This window comes from Macrobrachium rosenbergii, chromosome 2 (genome assembly GCF_040412425.1).
Source record: "Macrobrachium rosenbergii isolate ZJJX-2024 chromosome 2, ASM4041242v1, whole genome shotgun sequence".
Lineage (NCBI taxonomy): Eukaryota > Metazoa > Arthropoda > Malacostraca > Decapoda > Palaemonidae > Macrobrachium > Macrobrachium rosenbergii.
In genome coordinates this window covers 74323161-74339866 of record NC_089742.1, presented here as the reverse complement: position 1 = coordinate 74339866, position 16706 = coordinate 74323161, and the positions used below count along the sequence as shown (strand labels likewise).

The 16706-nt window shown below is 36.4% G+C and overlaps 1 protein-coding gene across 5 annotated transcripts in view; it reads left to right on the top strand.

The window, feature by feature from the left end:
- The window catches only part of LOC136848656 (protein dimmed-like), a 114605-nt gene extending 98637 nt beyond the window's left edge, over positions 1–15968 (top strand). For all 5 annotated transcript variants that reach the window (XM_067121115.1, XM_067121082.1, XM_067121107.1 and 2 more), the window contains 2 exons: positions 6447–6583; positions 11802–15968. In XM_067121115.1, coding sequence (XP_066977216.1) covers positions 6447–6583; positions 11802–11928 — 264 coding nt within the window. In that variant the 3' untranslated portion in view covers positions 11929–15968. The remainder of the gene's footprint in view (positions 1–6446; positions 6584–11801) is intronic.
- The last annotated feature ends 738 nt before the right edge of the window (positions 15969–16706 follow it).

The window sequence follows — 16706 nt, the reverse complement described above, 5'->3', positions numbered from 1 at the left end:
AAAATTCAGAGTTGCGCAAAGATAGAACGAAGAACTAAAGGGTTTCGTTACCCAACTTCACTGCAAATGGAAAATTTTGAAAGGGAACGAAGCCTGACAACTTCTTAGAAAAAAAAATGCTTTATTTTTCGTTCACCAGAAGGACAAGAGAATGGAGATTAATAACCGTCTAAAAAATGTACAAAACATTATTAGCCTCCTGTTTCACGTTTTAATGGTTTTCACTGAAAATTTTGGTGAAATTAAAAATATAACTTTCCTCCCGCCTAATGAATCATTGTAACGGAGTAGAAAGCGAGTAACAAAACCTTGAGGTCTTCACTATTTTTGCGATGCCGCTTTTTATTCTTTCCGGGAAAGAAAATCTTGCCACAGGGACCGATTCGCAAGACGTTTGTCCAAATCCAGTTTGCAGAGGCAATGCTCAATAACGTATAAATTACAGCTAGACCAGTTCATGGTTCGTTGACATTCCGGAATTTTTTTTTTTTTTTATTATTATTTTCTAGTGACCACGCTTCATTCCAAGTTCCTTTCATTTCCTAAAGTAGCCGGAAAAAAATGACATTTATGTCACTGGCCTTGAAAAGTGTAAATTCTGGAGTATTTTTCTGACTGTTCGTATTCTTGCATATATTTATTTGAAGCTGCTGCTGTCAGGATGTGTTTGTTTGCATGTTTATGCACTCATGTTTACTTGAAGTATTTAGTGTTCACATAATTTGCTAAACGCACATATAAAGACTGTAAACTAGAAAGCAATAAGAGATCGCAAACTTCCTCCGAGCCGATTAGCATCAGGTACTTAAATAATTTGTCATTTATATTTTTCAAGAATATTAGAATGTGACTAGCAAAGTTGCTCAATTCCTTTGATCCTGTATGTTATCTATTACAAAGAGAGCAGTGGCGCCACTTACTAGGTGCAAACGCACCAGTGAATCAACCATGAACGAAGTAAAAGAAAAAAAAAGCCCTCGATCTGGATCGAGAGAGACTCAGGCGGAAGGAACGCCAGTGAAAAATCTCCTTGAAACGTCTCGTCGTCATCATCCATATTCATTCTGGAGGTCTCCTGTCAGACATCATTTGGCCCGCCTGTCGTGCCTCTTTTGTTTCTTAGTTAAAGTTTATGGCATTTTAAAATAACTTGCTCATCCATGTGATAAATCTTTCTAATATCAGGCTTTTTTTTAAGTGTTCACATCTTTTAGATTTATAGGACGTCAAATGGAGTATAGTCTGGGTACCCGTATCCCGAAAGTTCCTTTTCGTTACGTCTTTGTTTTATCTGGGCAACATAAATTTGTGTTTGTCCTTGCTTCTAAATGGATTTGCCCTTTTGGTGGTATTTCTCTGAACTGTAAAATGTTAATGGTTGTCATATATTCTCGCATTTAAGTAGTTTTGTTTCTCGATAGTGAAACTGTCAAGAGGCAGAGCCTCGTTTTCTGGTAGCTCTCTGCGACCTGCTGCTGTTTTTTTTTTTTTTTTTTTTTCTCACTTCGTCTTTTCCCTTCTGCGTCCGGTTATGTTTGGACCTACACAAAGTATACAGTTTGTCTCTCCTGAATTAGAATCCTCTAACCTGCGATCTTTTCCGCTTTGATCAGTCCTTTCAATGGACATGGATAAAGTCGAAACCTGCAACCTACCTGTTTCTTATTTTTCACCTGTGGTAATGTGTGATAAATGAATCACGTACAAAAGTGATAATTTGCAATCCTGTGCATTTGATGACGTCGGAATTTCTCGCATTTGACAAGATATGCGACACTTGATGGGCATTTAAGTTTATTTTTACGTATTCCTACATCTGATTTTATTTCTAGTGAAATAATTTTTAAGAATCATTTTCAAATTTTACGAGAACTTTTTCCCAAGGTGTCTTATATTGATGTGTTCTGTGGTATTCTCACTTTCATATTTTAGGACATTTACTTCGCGGTTTGGGGGTCTTTGTCTCTTTCTTCATCTGGAATTTTTATTCCCTCGCTTTTTTTTTTTTTTTTTTTTTACTTTCCAGGATCTTATTTCTTGCAAGTGGTAACTGTTTTTGAGTCCGAAGACTCCATGAGTAAGATTCCATCTTCTGCGCTTTCTGTGAACTGGAACTGATTGCCGTTTATGAAAGTTTCGCACTGTCGAAGGAACCAGACACAGGGAGGGTGCCTGGTGTGATGTGACGATGTCTTTAGCTTACACCCTGACATTTCGAAATCATATAGTTAAAAAATAAGAATCTTTCCTAGATAGTGACCCCCAAGTGTTTTAACCCGGTATGTGTCCACCTTTGCGGTGTGTTTAGTACAAGCCTGTTGGGGATGACCGTAAAAAGATAAACAAAAGACTGTGAATATCATGAAGATAATGACCCCCAAGAAATATTAGTCCTAGATAACGACCCCCGAAAACCCTTGGGAGTCACTGTCTATTAAAGATCCAAAAATTAATTAATCTACTAGGGGACATCTGTATGCTTTCTGGCGATATAATTAATTTGACATGTATACTTGAAAATTTAGCAGACGGTAATCAAGCGCAAGCGCAGATGAATACATTATGCTATCTTGTACGGATACTGTTTTTGTAATTATAATTCAGTGTTTAGTGATGACAAAATTTTTTTAGTAACCACTGATAAAAGTAATACTCTTCTAAATATTTACTTTACTCAGTATAATAGAGGAAAGTGGGTCGTCAAGTTTTAATGACGTATATTTCAAACAATAAACATTTGAATTACAGCGTGCAAGGTTTAAACATTATTAACACTTTGATCTACTTTAGATGAACTCAACCTCATCATCGTCAGACGTATATCATTTGTTGTTAGATAGATTAAAATCATTACCGTATGCTACAATTTCTCGTATTATATTGTTTAATTAAAAAAAAACATTTTCTGTTAGAAATAATAGGACGAGAATTCTTTTATTCGCGGTTTTTAAAACTAGTTCTATGGTAATTACCTAGCGATTCTCAGTAGTTACAAGGATCAAACGGAGCAAGACAGCAGACGGAGATGCAGTCGGGAAATGCGTCTGATTACCGTTTTTAGATTTCTCTTTTTCAAGCAGAAACAAGTAATAGAAGGGGCCGAAGTTCCTTCGGCGCAATCGAGTTTTCTGTACAGCGTATGATGCTGTATGAAACTCTCAGCCACGGCCCATGAAACTCTCAGCCAAGGCCCATGAAACTTTCATGGTGGCCTGTGTTGTTGACACCTGTAGCGGTGCCGGCCACACGATCATGTCTAACTATAACCTTAAATCAAATAAAAACTACTGAGGCTAGAGGGCTGCAATTTGGTATGTTTGATGATTGCGGGTGGATGATCAACATACCAGTTTGCTGCCCTCTAGCCTCAGTAGTTTTTAAGATCTGAGGGCAGGCAGAAAAAGGGCGGGCGGACAGACAAATAGCCATCTCAATAGTTTTTTTTACAGAAAGCTAAAAAGATCATGCCGCCAAAGAGGCATAGCGTATCTTTTTTTTTTTAAGCTAACGCTGGGAAACAAAGTAATATCTGAAGGACAGTGAAGGCCAACTTAATGTAGAGACCTCTACCAAGATGACAGGAACTAACGGAAGAAAACTGGCAGACTAGTCCTGGCTTTTGTAATGTCGTGAAATAGAAGGATTTGGTCAAAACTTCAAACGCTAGACGTTTGTGATGTTATGCCGTACATTGCAGAAACAAAACACACACACACACACACACTCACAAATAGTTTAGTTAACTATTGCACCTATAATGCAATCTCAAGGTGTTCCAATGACAGTAAACAAAATCTTTACCTGACTTGAGTGTGACTGAACTGGCGTTGCAGAATGTGTTGCTTTGGGAATTTGTGGTAAAAGATGAATGGTTTGGCGTTTTCTTACTAAAATAATATACATGATGTCGTCTCTATTGGCAGAATGTCCATCTCTCCAAGTGCATCATCTTATGTCACTTTGGGTCGGAAGGGCATTTGGGTCGGAAGGGCATTTGCTGTGGATTTTTTGAAAATTCATGAAATTCGCTTCCGGAATAAGAAAGCACAGACGTAGAGATGGCTTGTTTAATCAACCCATGTGTGTGTGTGTGTGTGTGCGTGTGCGCATTTTACACCTTTTATTGTCATGAAATTTACAAGTGAGCTTTTAACCTTAATATGGAAAGGTGTCTGTTTAATGTTTTTCAAAATTTACTGTACGTTTTTAAAATCTTCTACATATGTGACAGTAATTGTATTTCCAAAAATGTCGCTCCCTATCATTAAGGAGAGTGCATGGGGAATGAACGGGAAGGCAAAAGAAAAAATCCTTTAAGCATGTTCTCATGAGATGGGCCATGTGCCACGTCATATACCGTGGCTTCACGTCTGCACTGGCGGTGCATTGAAGGAACTCCCCTCCCCCCCCGCCCCCCACCGTCCACCTCCAGGTGGCGGGTGATCGCATGCCCAGAAGTTTCTATAAAGAACTGATATTAAAGCTAATACTCAATTTTAGAGAAAGCGAAGTCAAGCTGCAAGTAACCCATTAAGTTAACGTATCCTAAGCAGGATTCGAGCCCATGGCAACTTTGTTTTGTACATAGGTGAGAGTTGACTTATTCACTCTGCCACCAAGAAAGAAAAAAGTGGATAATAACTGTCTCGTGTATATGAATGTCTATTCAGGTCAAGTCGTGGGAATCGAAATCTAACATGATAACGCAGGACTAGCTGTGTAATACGTGTTCTATATATGTATGATAGCATGTCACTCGTCTTCTACACGAAATTATTTTTCAGAAATGAAGCCATAATCAACACAATGGCATCGAATTCATTGTATATGGGAAAAAATTCGATTTAGAGCGAGCAAACAAGAGTGGGGACTAACCCAGAAAGGAATCATGGCTCCGGGGTAGCTTTTAGCTTTTACCTAACATTTGCAATTTTAAAGGAGGTGTTACCTAAAACAGATGATATGCAACGCCATTTAAAGCAATGACCCTTAATAAGTTTCAGCAGTGATCAAGTTTGTTAGCTTCTCAGTCAAAACTTCGGTATTTCACGCTAGAAATTTTTGTGGTGAATTTTGGCTGGAAACCATGAGCGGCAATTTATGATTAGGTCTCGCCAGCTTTGTGGATGTAAGAGCTATGTATATATATATGTATATATATATATATATATATATATATATATATATATATATATATATATATATATATATATATATATATATATAAATATAAATATAAATGTAAATATATATATATATATATATATATATATATACTATATATATATATATATATATATATATATATATATATATATATATATATATATATATATATATATATATATATATATATATATATATATATATATATATATATATATATATATATACATATATATATATATATATATATATATATATATATATATATATATACACACACACACACACACACACACACACACATATATATATATATATATATATATATATATATATATATATATATATATATATATATATATATCACATACACACACACACACACACACACACATATATATATATATATATATATATATATATATATATATATATATATATATATATATATATATATATATTATATATATATATATATATATATATATATATATATATATATATATATATATATATATAATGAGTCACTTTCACCAGATATGTATGTACCATTAAAAGCCACAATGACAGTTTATTTTCTCAATTTCCTCAACAGTAATGCCAAGCTGTAAAGCACGTATCAGTTTGTTTTACTAACCACTTACCATAAAAGAGTCCACTATCTCGAACTTTGTATTTGATATTTTCTTAATATTTCTATATCTGTTCCGAAAGACGTTTTAGAGGTTAGAAACGGATTTTGGAAGGCATGCATTTAAACTGTTAGCCTGTTAATATCTTATCATTCTGTTCGCCAAGAATGATTTAGAAACCACGTTCAAACTGATACGTGCTTCAAAGCTTGGTATTACTGTTGAGGAAATTGAGAAAAATGAACTGTCATTGTGGCTTTTAATGATACATACATATCTGGTGAAAGTAACTCATATATATATATATATATATTATGTGTGTTGCGATATATATATATATATATATATATATATATATATATATATATATATATATATATATATATATATATTTATATATATATATATATATATATATTATATATATATATATATATATATATATATATATATATATATATATATATATATATATATATATATATATATATATATATATGTAAATATGTATATAGGTAAATGATGGGTAAGGCTGCCCAGTCTTCTAGAACTGGGATCTTTAATTTCATTATTTTTTTATGCGGTGTAAATGATGCCGGAAAATTCACTTTCGATAATTTGACTAGTGGAACTTTGGCTTCTCAACAGGAATTGCGTGAAGTGATACCGCATGTGAAAATGGACCGAAGGTTAAGCAAAATCGAGACGCTGACGCTGGCGAAGCATTACATCATGGCTCTCACCAACACCGTCTGTGACATGAGAGGCGACGAAAAACCCTACAAGTAAGTCAATCAGTCAGTTAGGCAGTCGGACGTCGAGTCATTTTCTTGCAACATTGACCCTTCTCCCCATGACAGTGCGCGCCTCTCTCGTAATTGCAATGAGCAGGACCCACCAAGACAGGTAGGTCAGACAGTGACGTCACACGGGCTCATTGCAGGCAAGACCCAGTACTGGCTCGTCGATACAACAGGACAATTGACCGTCCTTCGTCTTTGCATTCATAGCTTCAGTTTTGTATTCATTTTCTTTTCAGTGGTAGTCTACCAGTGACCTCATTATTTATCAGTGTCAGTTGTTTTGTTTAAAAAATACAGCCTCGTATGTCACAACTGTAAGCTGATTTTTCTGTTGATAGCAAGGGCAAGAACTCAAAATTTCTATTGTTTCGAACAATATCTTGACGTAAACTGTAATGAAGATCACTCTGGATACCTCAGGCATTCAATAAATGAATAGATATTTGTCCTCAGGTAACGTATAAGGCTATATATATTTACAATAGTACTAAATATTTAGCTGTCCTTGGTTTACAACCTGTAAATCATGGGCCATGGCTCACTTGCGCGGTCGACTCAGGCGATTCATCTTTTAATCCCTTGTCTGGTCGACCTGTCTTAGCAAAGTCCTGGAAATGAGGCACAGCAGTGATGGTATGTATGATTCCCGTTGATCTTGGTCAGTCTGGCAGACGCTCTAGTTTTCGAGCCACAATGTTTCCTCTTGTAACGTTCAAAGGAGACTGGAAAGTACAGACTGAATAGTTTATGATTTGATTACTGGAAATAAAGAAACATGACTTTTAGCTTCTTGTCTTGCAGAGTTTATGGTAAGTGTAATATTTCTTAGGTACTTTGTATTTTTTGGTCGTTGTCAATTAAGAAAAATACACTCATCATGTACAGACATTTTCTTATGTTAATTTTGATTTCATTTGTGTTTTTGTTATGATTAGTTATTCTGTCATCTACGCGCCATGTACATCTTAGCGCCAAAACCTGAAGCCTACGCAAACCAACCAAATGTAAAGCGACTGCTGATCATCTTGGTTTTTTCCTCCTTAGCTATGAATCCTTCCATACGCGTTTTCAATAATAATAATAATAATAATAATAATAATAATAATAATAATAATAATAATAATAATAATAATAATAATAATAATAATAGCAGCAATAGTGGTGTAGTAGTGACAATACTTTTATTTACACAAAACGAACTATTGCTTCCTCTAAAAGGAGAAACTTTAACTGATAATTAGCAGGAGCAGTAGTAGTTGTTGCTGGTTTATTTATAAGAAGCGAACTACTGCGTTCTCCATCCATAATAATAATAATAATAATAATAATAATAATAATAATAATAATAATAATAATAATAATAATAATAATAATAATAATAATAATAATAATAATAATAGCAAAGGCAGTAGTAGTAGCACAAATAGATAGAAAATGCTGTTTTTTTCCAGAATGATGTGAAACTTGAGTCATGATAATAATAATGATGACGGTATTACTGTAATAGTAATGGAAGTAGGTGTCACTGCAGCGGCTAGTAGCAAGCAGCCCCGTGTACAAGAAGCGAACTGCCGCTTCCTCCAGTGACCTGAGGACGTAGGCGAAGAAGCGAAGCGGGAGGGAGATTTCAGGAAATGGATGGTTGGCGAGGAACACGGCTCTTCTTCTCTTCGAGCCTAATATTTCTCCTGACCTCCTTCATCATCCGTGTTCGCCTGTTGTTTGCTATCCTTCAGGCCTAAAGTGAAAAGCCGTGATATCGCCGTCGTTCATCGATATAGTCCACCACACACAATTAGGCTTAATTTGATTTCATCAACCGCCAGAGGCAAGATCCTGTTCATGCTGATTATTGAATGCCGTTCCCTCGTGTAATTTCCGTTTGAATTTGAACTGCCCGAAAAGAGGTGTGCTTACCCTTTAGCTTCTCATTCTTTTCAATCTTATATCAGGCAGAACAAAATATCAAATGAGAGAAACTTAAGATTTTATAAATTCCCTAGGCTGAAACACCATGATTCGATCCTTCATAGGAAACAAGTACAAAAATCCCAATAAATATAAGTAAATATTAACGGTTTGAGGCAAGAAATTCGCCTGAAAGGGTATTATTATGTTTCTCAGCCTTTTGTTTTGTCCAGTGGCGTTTCCAAACTTTCATAAACTTCAGGAAAGTTTCTGTTTCCCAAGGAATAAGCTTCATGTCGAAATTTTCCCTCGGTTAAAGAACATAAGTTCCTGGTTCACACTGCGGAGGGAAGTCTTAAATCATAAGAAGTGAATTTTCTGTTGGTCATCCTCGAGTAATAAGGGCAGAGTTTCGTGTCTTATTTAAAGACAAATCGATAATTTCGTTTGCAACTTTCACTTCGTCCTTTTTGAATATTTGTTGGTTTAATAATAAACAGGGCTTCACTTTGAATGAAAATATGAGTAAGTTAAGCTTTCAGGCGTCTGATTTAGAGCATATTGGGCTACAATATACCAGAAATAAGCTATAAATAATAATCGCATTTTCACATGCATAAATTATAAATATGAAAATTTTGTGGAAGTTTGTGAACCTGATCTAATTCAACGTTGAGCAAGAATAATTAAGCGAAACTGACTTTCCTTGAGAATCTGATATTCCTTTTTGCCATCCTTCTTGGAAGACTCCACCAGATGATTTTTGACATTATTTCAGGGCCACAACAGAAGATAAAGAAAAGTGAGTGAATGGTTTCAGGGAGTAGATGGGTCTCGTGTAAAGTGCGATGGGACGAAATACTGTGAAATGTTACAAAAAATAAGCTATAGGCCTATCACAGAGGACAGAAAGTGAATATGTGAATAAGCAAATCAAACTTTTTTCGTAAATTTTAGCTCGGCTTTCAAAATTAGTCCCTGAATGTCGGCCACAGTATGAAGGTGCGCCCTGTCGTTGATGGAAATATCCGAGGAAGCGCACCAGAGCGTGCTCTGGCCTGAGGGAATTCGTAAACTGTCCGGTTGTCCGTGCGAGAGGCTTGTGCATGGCTGCCGGGAACACGTGATCTAATTATTCTTGTCAAGTCCGGTTTCATGACTTCATGCAAAAGTGATGGCATCTAGCAAAACAGGTTAGAATGGAAAGACACTTCTTGTTTAGCTGGTCTTGGCGTCTTCGGTCAACGGAGGTTCGACCTTGATGATGATGAACGGCGACGGAAAAGGTGTTAGCTGTGATAAGTCTTGCCCGGCTTTATATAATTTTGGCAGTGTTAGGTCAAATTGTTCAAACTCTCCATCAGTTCGACGAAGCTTTGAACTCTCGTAAGACTGCTCTCAAGATCTTTATTGCCTTATACCACAACCCACTCCCAAGGTGGAGTGATATAATAACAGAAAAGATTCAGTCTAATGCAGAGCAGAAAATGAATGGGACCATACACGTCGCCGTATGCAGGATTCATCCAATAACATCCAGAAACATGGCATGATTATAATAATGACATGAATAACACACAGTCAGTGAAACAAATAGGCCTTGCGTCCAGAAAACTCATGAGATCAAGAAAACTTTTTATAATAATTTAAGACACCTGGATGGATACGGCAGGTGACACTTGGACAACAAATAGAATTTTTTTAAGTAATTTACTTTCTCTCCATCAACCCAAGCCAATTAATTAACTAATCATACACAGTATTTCATACGTGGTAAAATCTGACCATTTATCCTGGAAGCATTCGTAAAATCTTTTTGTGCACTTTCATTGATTCCCAGGGTTCGAATATGCACAAAACTGGATCTTTTTTGAAAACCCAACAGAGGACCCTTTCTCTGTCAGTGTCTCAGGTTGAAAACACACTGATGACTGAGACCAGTAGAAGCAGTCTCAAAATCCAGGACAGGACGAAAAGTACAAATGAATCGAACAATTTAAAAAATGCGCTTTTCAGGAAGAGTTCCAGGAATTTTTGTTAGCGTATATTGGACTCTTGGGAAGAGTTTTCTTTTTGCTTCTCTTCATGGAACCTTTCTGAGTATAATTCAAAATGGTCATCAGCAGATGGACCTCACTCTTTACCATTCTGCTGGTGCATTTCCCGAGAAAAATCACAAGTTAAAATCAAAGCTTCTAATGGAAACTCCCGTAGGGGGTTAGTGCCACCAGTGCACCTCATGGGGTGCACTGTAGGCATTACTAAAGGTTCTTTGCAGCGTCCCTTCGGCCGCTAGCTGCAACCCCTTTCATTCCTTTTACTGTGTCTCCATTCATATTCTCTTTCTTCCATCTTGCTATCCACTCTCTCCTAACAATTATTTCATAGAGTAACTGTGAGGTTTTCCTCCTGTTACACCTTTCGAACCTATTTACACTCAGTTTCCTTTCCAGCGCTGAATGACCTCATAGTTTCCAGTGCTTGCCCTTTGGCCTAAACTCTATATTCCATTCCATCCATTCTAATGGAAACATAATATTAGACTATCGAAGGATAAAGCCATTCTATTGATGATTTAAAATATCTGTAAAGGATGAAAATGTCTCTGAAGTTATGAGATTGGAAAAGTATGATGTATAAATTTCGGTTTACTTTAAGACATACAGATTTCACAGAATCTTTACAGTTGATCATCTGTAACGTTCACGTAATGCTAGCTGTGTCTCGTTACAAAGTATTTAAAAAATTGTATGTTAAAAATCCGCCTTATGCAATACTAATGACATTCCCATAGATTTAACTGCCAGTTACTCGTATTTGTTTCCAGATATATCGAAATGAAAAGGAATTTCAGAGATCACAATAAAAAAGATTCCCATGGTGTTATCTCTGCTTACATGCTTCTCGTTTTAGTAGTTTTGTGCTCTTGTTTTCTTAAAAAATGTTAATGATAATATATCATCATCTGGGCAAATGAAGTACATAAAAGCTATTATGTTTGTGTTTACGTGGGTGAGTGTGCACGTGTGTTTATTTACTTCTTAAATATCTACGCATGAAATGTTGTGTTAGAATCTAAAATTTCTAAGATTATTGTTTCCTTATTATTCTATAAGGCAATAAAAGTAATCGGCTTGTCTTGTTTTGGTATGACTGAATTTTCTGCATAAAGGCTCACGGAAGAAATGCCGTATAGAGTGCTGTGTGGTAATTTCAGTCTACCGAACCTTGAGTGTCTCATGTGCTTAACATAAACGAGATCCCTTCAGTGATAGTGTTAACCTATTTCCAGGTTCCTCGATGCCTTTGTCAATCAAAAGAACGCTGACGACGAAGGCTGTGAGGAGGAGGACGAGGACGAAGACGAGGAAGAAGAAGTCGACGAGATCAACAACAACGCAACGACCCAAGTGTTTTAAAAGCTTCTGGTTTGACCTCTTGAAGCGAATGGTATTTCGAAATCATGATCGTATCTGCAGACGTGGCCTCCCTGGTATCAAAAAGCTCGCTGTTGTCTTTATGGTATGGTTGAATATGTATGATGACATCACGAATACTTGGAATTCACCTTCATCATGATGTTTCATCTTTTATGCACAACACGTCTGGGTTGAGGAACGAGTTTCAGAGGAATTCATCTTCTGAGCTTGCGAGGAAGGAAAGAGGTTTCCATGCCAAACGATGCTCAACTCACGGAGGAATTTTTTTGTGAAAAATGTATTTGCAGAACCATTACTCCTGGAGATCTATGAGATGCGATACATTTGATGTTTCAGAGCTATTTTTCTTGCGATTTCAGTCTCTTCATATTTCAGTTAACACTCAAATATGTTGTATCTGTCTGGTATATTTTAGGGTTTATATAGTTCTTGAGAAAAGAGCAAGCACTGAATGATTGTGATGTGAAAGCGATTTCACTAATGTGATAGATCTTTGTGATAATTATGTTCTAAAATATCATCCCTCTGACTGGTCATATATAGGAGTAGAAGGTTTGTATTGTTTCAATATATTTTTGATTTAAAATGCTGCTGAATATTTAAGATTTTCGTAAGCAGAATGTAAACAAACAAACACACACACACACACACGTATCCTTTTCTCTTACTGGGCAGCTCCATGGGAAAAAAAATCAGAAAGCACAGTCAATAAGACCTCAGTCTTCCATCTGCTGTGTCAGGGATGAACCTCATGTGCAGAAGACTTCCACAGTATCAGCCGCTTCATTATCTTCAGTAGTTCCTTGTTGGACGAGTCGGTAGAGGTCTTGGCTAGCACTCTGCTAGGCCCGAGTTCGAGTCTTCGGCCGGCCAATGAAGAATTAGAGGAATTTATTTCTGGTGATAGAAATTCATTTCTCGGTATAATATGGTTCGGATTCCACAATAAGCTGTAGGTCCCGTTGTTAGGTAACCAACTGGTTCTCAGCCACGTAAAATAAGTCTAATCCTTCAGGCCAGCCCTAGGAGAGCTGTTAATCAGCTCAGTGGTCTGGTTAAACTGAGGTATACTTAACTTTTTTTTATTATCTTCAGTACATGCCCCAACAAAAGGCTCATCAGCAACGCATTGACCTTCCTACACAAACCCTCTCGCTTCCTGGACATTAGGACCCTTCAGTTCAAACAGCCCTCTATTCCGCTTTCCACTTTTCTCTCAGTACTCCCAGTAATAGAGCAGTCTGGCCAACCTATCATTCCCCATCCTCTCTGCTTGACCGTATTCCCTCACATTTCTCTGCTACTTTTATTCTTCCATGCTAAACCATTTGACACATCTTCCACATGATTCTACATTTCTCACCTATTCAAGCCTTTTTACTTTTTCTTATTCTCCACAAGTAAAATCATTTCAGCTGCTCCCATCTTTTCCGTCATTTGTTTCCACGTCCACTTTTACTTCTATAAAATAGTTGACTAACAGTCCTTTCGAAAATTTTAAATTTTACAGTAAGTACCTCTCTGCTCCCCTTGCTACCCTCCTTGATTCACATATTTTGTCATTTTTCCTATTTATTATCATTTGTTACATGCCTTCTCATCGTCTTCTCTTGTGTAACTCTCATATGCCTACACGAATCAACGTCCGTCGTTATTTCACTGTCCAGACTATCATTCTTTGCTCTGTTTTTCTGTCTTCCAGCTACCTCCAAAACATTATATTTCACTTCCAACCTGCTTCTCTTACAAAGAGTTTTATAGTCTTTCAATGTTCTCCATATCTGCTCTAAAATGACGCTTACTCTTAGCGTTCCGAGCCATTTTCTTGCCCGGCAAGTTAGCACTTATCTGGGGATGTTCCTCATCATTCCATACTTCATTACGTTTTCTTGATTAAAAATTTGGTATCTCTGATAGTAAGAAATGTTAGGAAGGACGTGATGGTGATAGTGATGAATTAATAGTACTGAGGATGAATGGTATGAAATTGATTTGTTGAGCGGCATCAGAAAGGTTTTCGGGTGAAAGAGAAGCACATGTAGACAAGAGAGTGGCTGGTGTGGCATTAAACAGGGTCTCTGGCAAGGTTGTGTTGTATTTCTTAGTGGCTTAAGTCACTCTCTTGTCTACATGTTCTTCTCTTTCTCCAAAAACCCTTCTGATGCCGCTCAACAAATCACATTTCATACCATTCATCCTCAGTACTATTAATCTATCACTAGCACTATCGTATCCTTCCTAACCTTTCTTTGGAGTCTTTTATGGCAAATATCATTCTTACTATCAGAGATACCAAACAACTTTTTAATCATGAAAACGTAATCTACACCATCTTCCTTTGTCTAAACCCACTGCTCTTTGTCTATAAGTTTCCTAGTACCTGTAGTAGTGGTTATGACTTGGACCTTCGACGGATGGTCTCTTGTTTGTCACTTTTTCATAAGTAGTATTTAAACAGTGATCTTTCACATTCACAATTGATTCCTGATCCCTTTTATCTGCCGAGAGCAACGAGATTCGCTGAACAGCAGCACTATTATGCAGTAGATGTGCCTCACTGTCAAACTTCTCAGTTCCAGAGGTCCTTTATTCCTCACACCGTTGGGCTGTGGAACTGTCTCCCTAAGGATGTCGTGCAATTGGCATTTCAAAAGTTCAAGCGAAGGTGCAATGCATTACTACCCTAATACTATTCTCCTTATCTCTGTTAATTTATTGATTTATTTTTTTCTTTAATAAGTGGGATCTCTTCTGTCTGTATTTCCATTTACCTCCTCTTACTTCTTCTCCTGAACACCATATTCTTTGCAAGCTTGAATTTAAAGTCAGTGGCTCTTGTGGGCTTGTTCCATATGAATAGGTTTCATCTTATGAAAATTAATATCAATCCATCCATTATCTCTGCTACGTATTCAGTCGCCGCTCTGTGTAGTCACTAGTCTATTGGTCTTCCACAATTTGTTTAAAGTAAACGAAGTTATGATTGACCTGTTTGTTATGAGAATACAGTACTTTACTACTTTGGAATGTGACATGCTGTTTGCAAATATCCTTGTGTCTACCTCTCTGTGTAGTCACTAGTCTATTGGTCTTCCACAATTTGTTTAAAGTAAACGAAGTAATGATTGACCTGTTTGTTATGAGAATACAGTAGTTTAGTACTATGGAAAGTGACACGCTGTTTGCAAATAGCCTTGTGTCCACATACAAGTTGGTGACAGGGACGAGGAGAGGGCAAAAACTATAAAAATAGAAAGCTAACGTTGGCTTTGGTGCCCGTCGGAGTGGATTTTTCACCATTTCGTTGACTTAAGCTTTGAATAAGGTACCTTAGTCGTTTGTCGACTGTATGAGGTCGGAGCCAGGGCAGAGAAGAGCATGGGATTAGCAACATCAACCCAGAATACTGTACTTACAGAGCCACCCCCTAAGAGGAAAAGATGTAGATGGGAAAAACATATACATATATTTTTTCTGGAAATTAAATGGTAGATGTGTATTATATGGACATCTAGCAGCTTCGAACCAGGAGTACTTAAGTGTTCCCTGATTCAGAGTGCAGAATATGATAAACAACCGTTAAGGCAGAAAACTTGTCCCGCATTTCGCTTCTTCATCTAACTCTGCACTTTGCGATACAATTGCTCTTAAACATGATTCACTCTACTGGAAGCTCTCTCTTGATTCCTGGTTTAAGGCTCCTAGGCGTTTAAAAGTGTCCCATTAAAATGCCAGATACTGCAGTATCTGTCTATCACAGGGAAGAGTAATTTAGTACCGAAACACATACTGGAATGCGAGAGACTTCTTATTACAATGGTCTGTTGGTGATAGTAGTGTACCGTGTAACTTGAGGTCTGGTCCCGAAAGTTCGAAAGTTTTCTGCTGTGTGAACCGTTACTGAGAATTTGTTAAATTTGGGTGCAATTAATCATTCCTGGTCTGTCTGTATTGTCAGTTTCTATACTTGCTATGCGTAAAAGTTTTACATATATGTGTGCGTGTGTGTGTGTGTGTGTTTATATATATATATTTAAATGTATATATATATATATATATATATATATATATATATATATATATATATATATATATATATATATATATATATATATATATATATATATTCACACGCATGTGTATTTAGATATATACCTTACTGTAGTATATAGATGGCATTAAATAGGCTATTATTTCATATATCTTATATCACATATCATATTGTTTTGACCTTAGGCTGCAGTCTGTATGTTTGGAAAGAATCTTGGATATCTGTTTTCGGCCTGACCATTGTGAATGAGCCACAGATGCCTACAGTGCGACAGAAATATATCCGTCAGTGCAATAATCATGTTAAGGAGTAGTTAGTGATGTTACAGAATTTTACGCAGAGAAGTTGGTGTAATATACATAGCGAATATATTTTTATCCTCAGTAACGTTATAAGAATAGATGGAAAAACATTCTGTAGAATCTGTAAAAAAGAAACATGGTGAATGGCTTGATAGATATATATTTATTTTCAATAAAATTTTGATAAAATCTTGAAAGAAAAAACTATATGGAAAGTAATATATAAATGAATATAATGCAGATTTCTATGTTTATAATAAAAGCATGCATATGAGGAAATCATTGCTTTCATTTCTTCCCTTTAGGATCTAAGCAATCCTTGTTGAGAGGTGAATGCGCATCATTCACAGAGTTCGGCAACTCATAGATTCCAGGATTATATTACCGCTTAATTACAGCAGGTC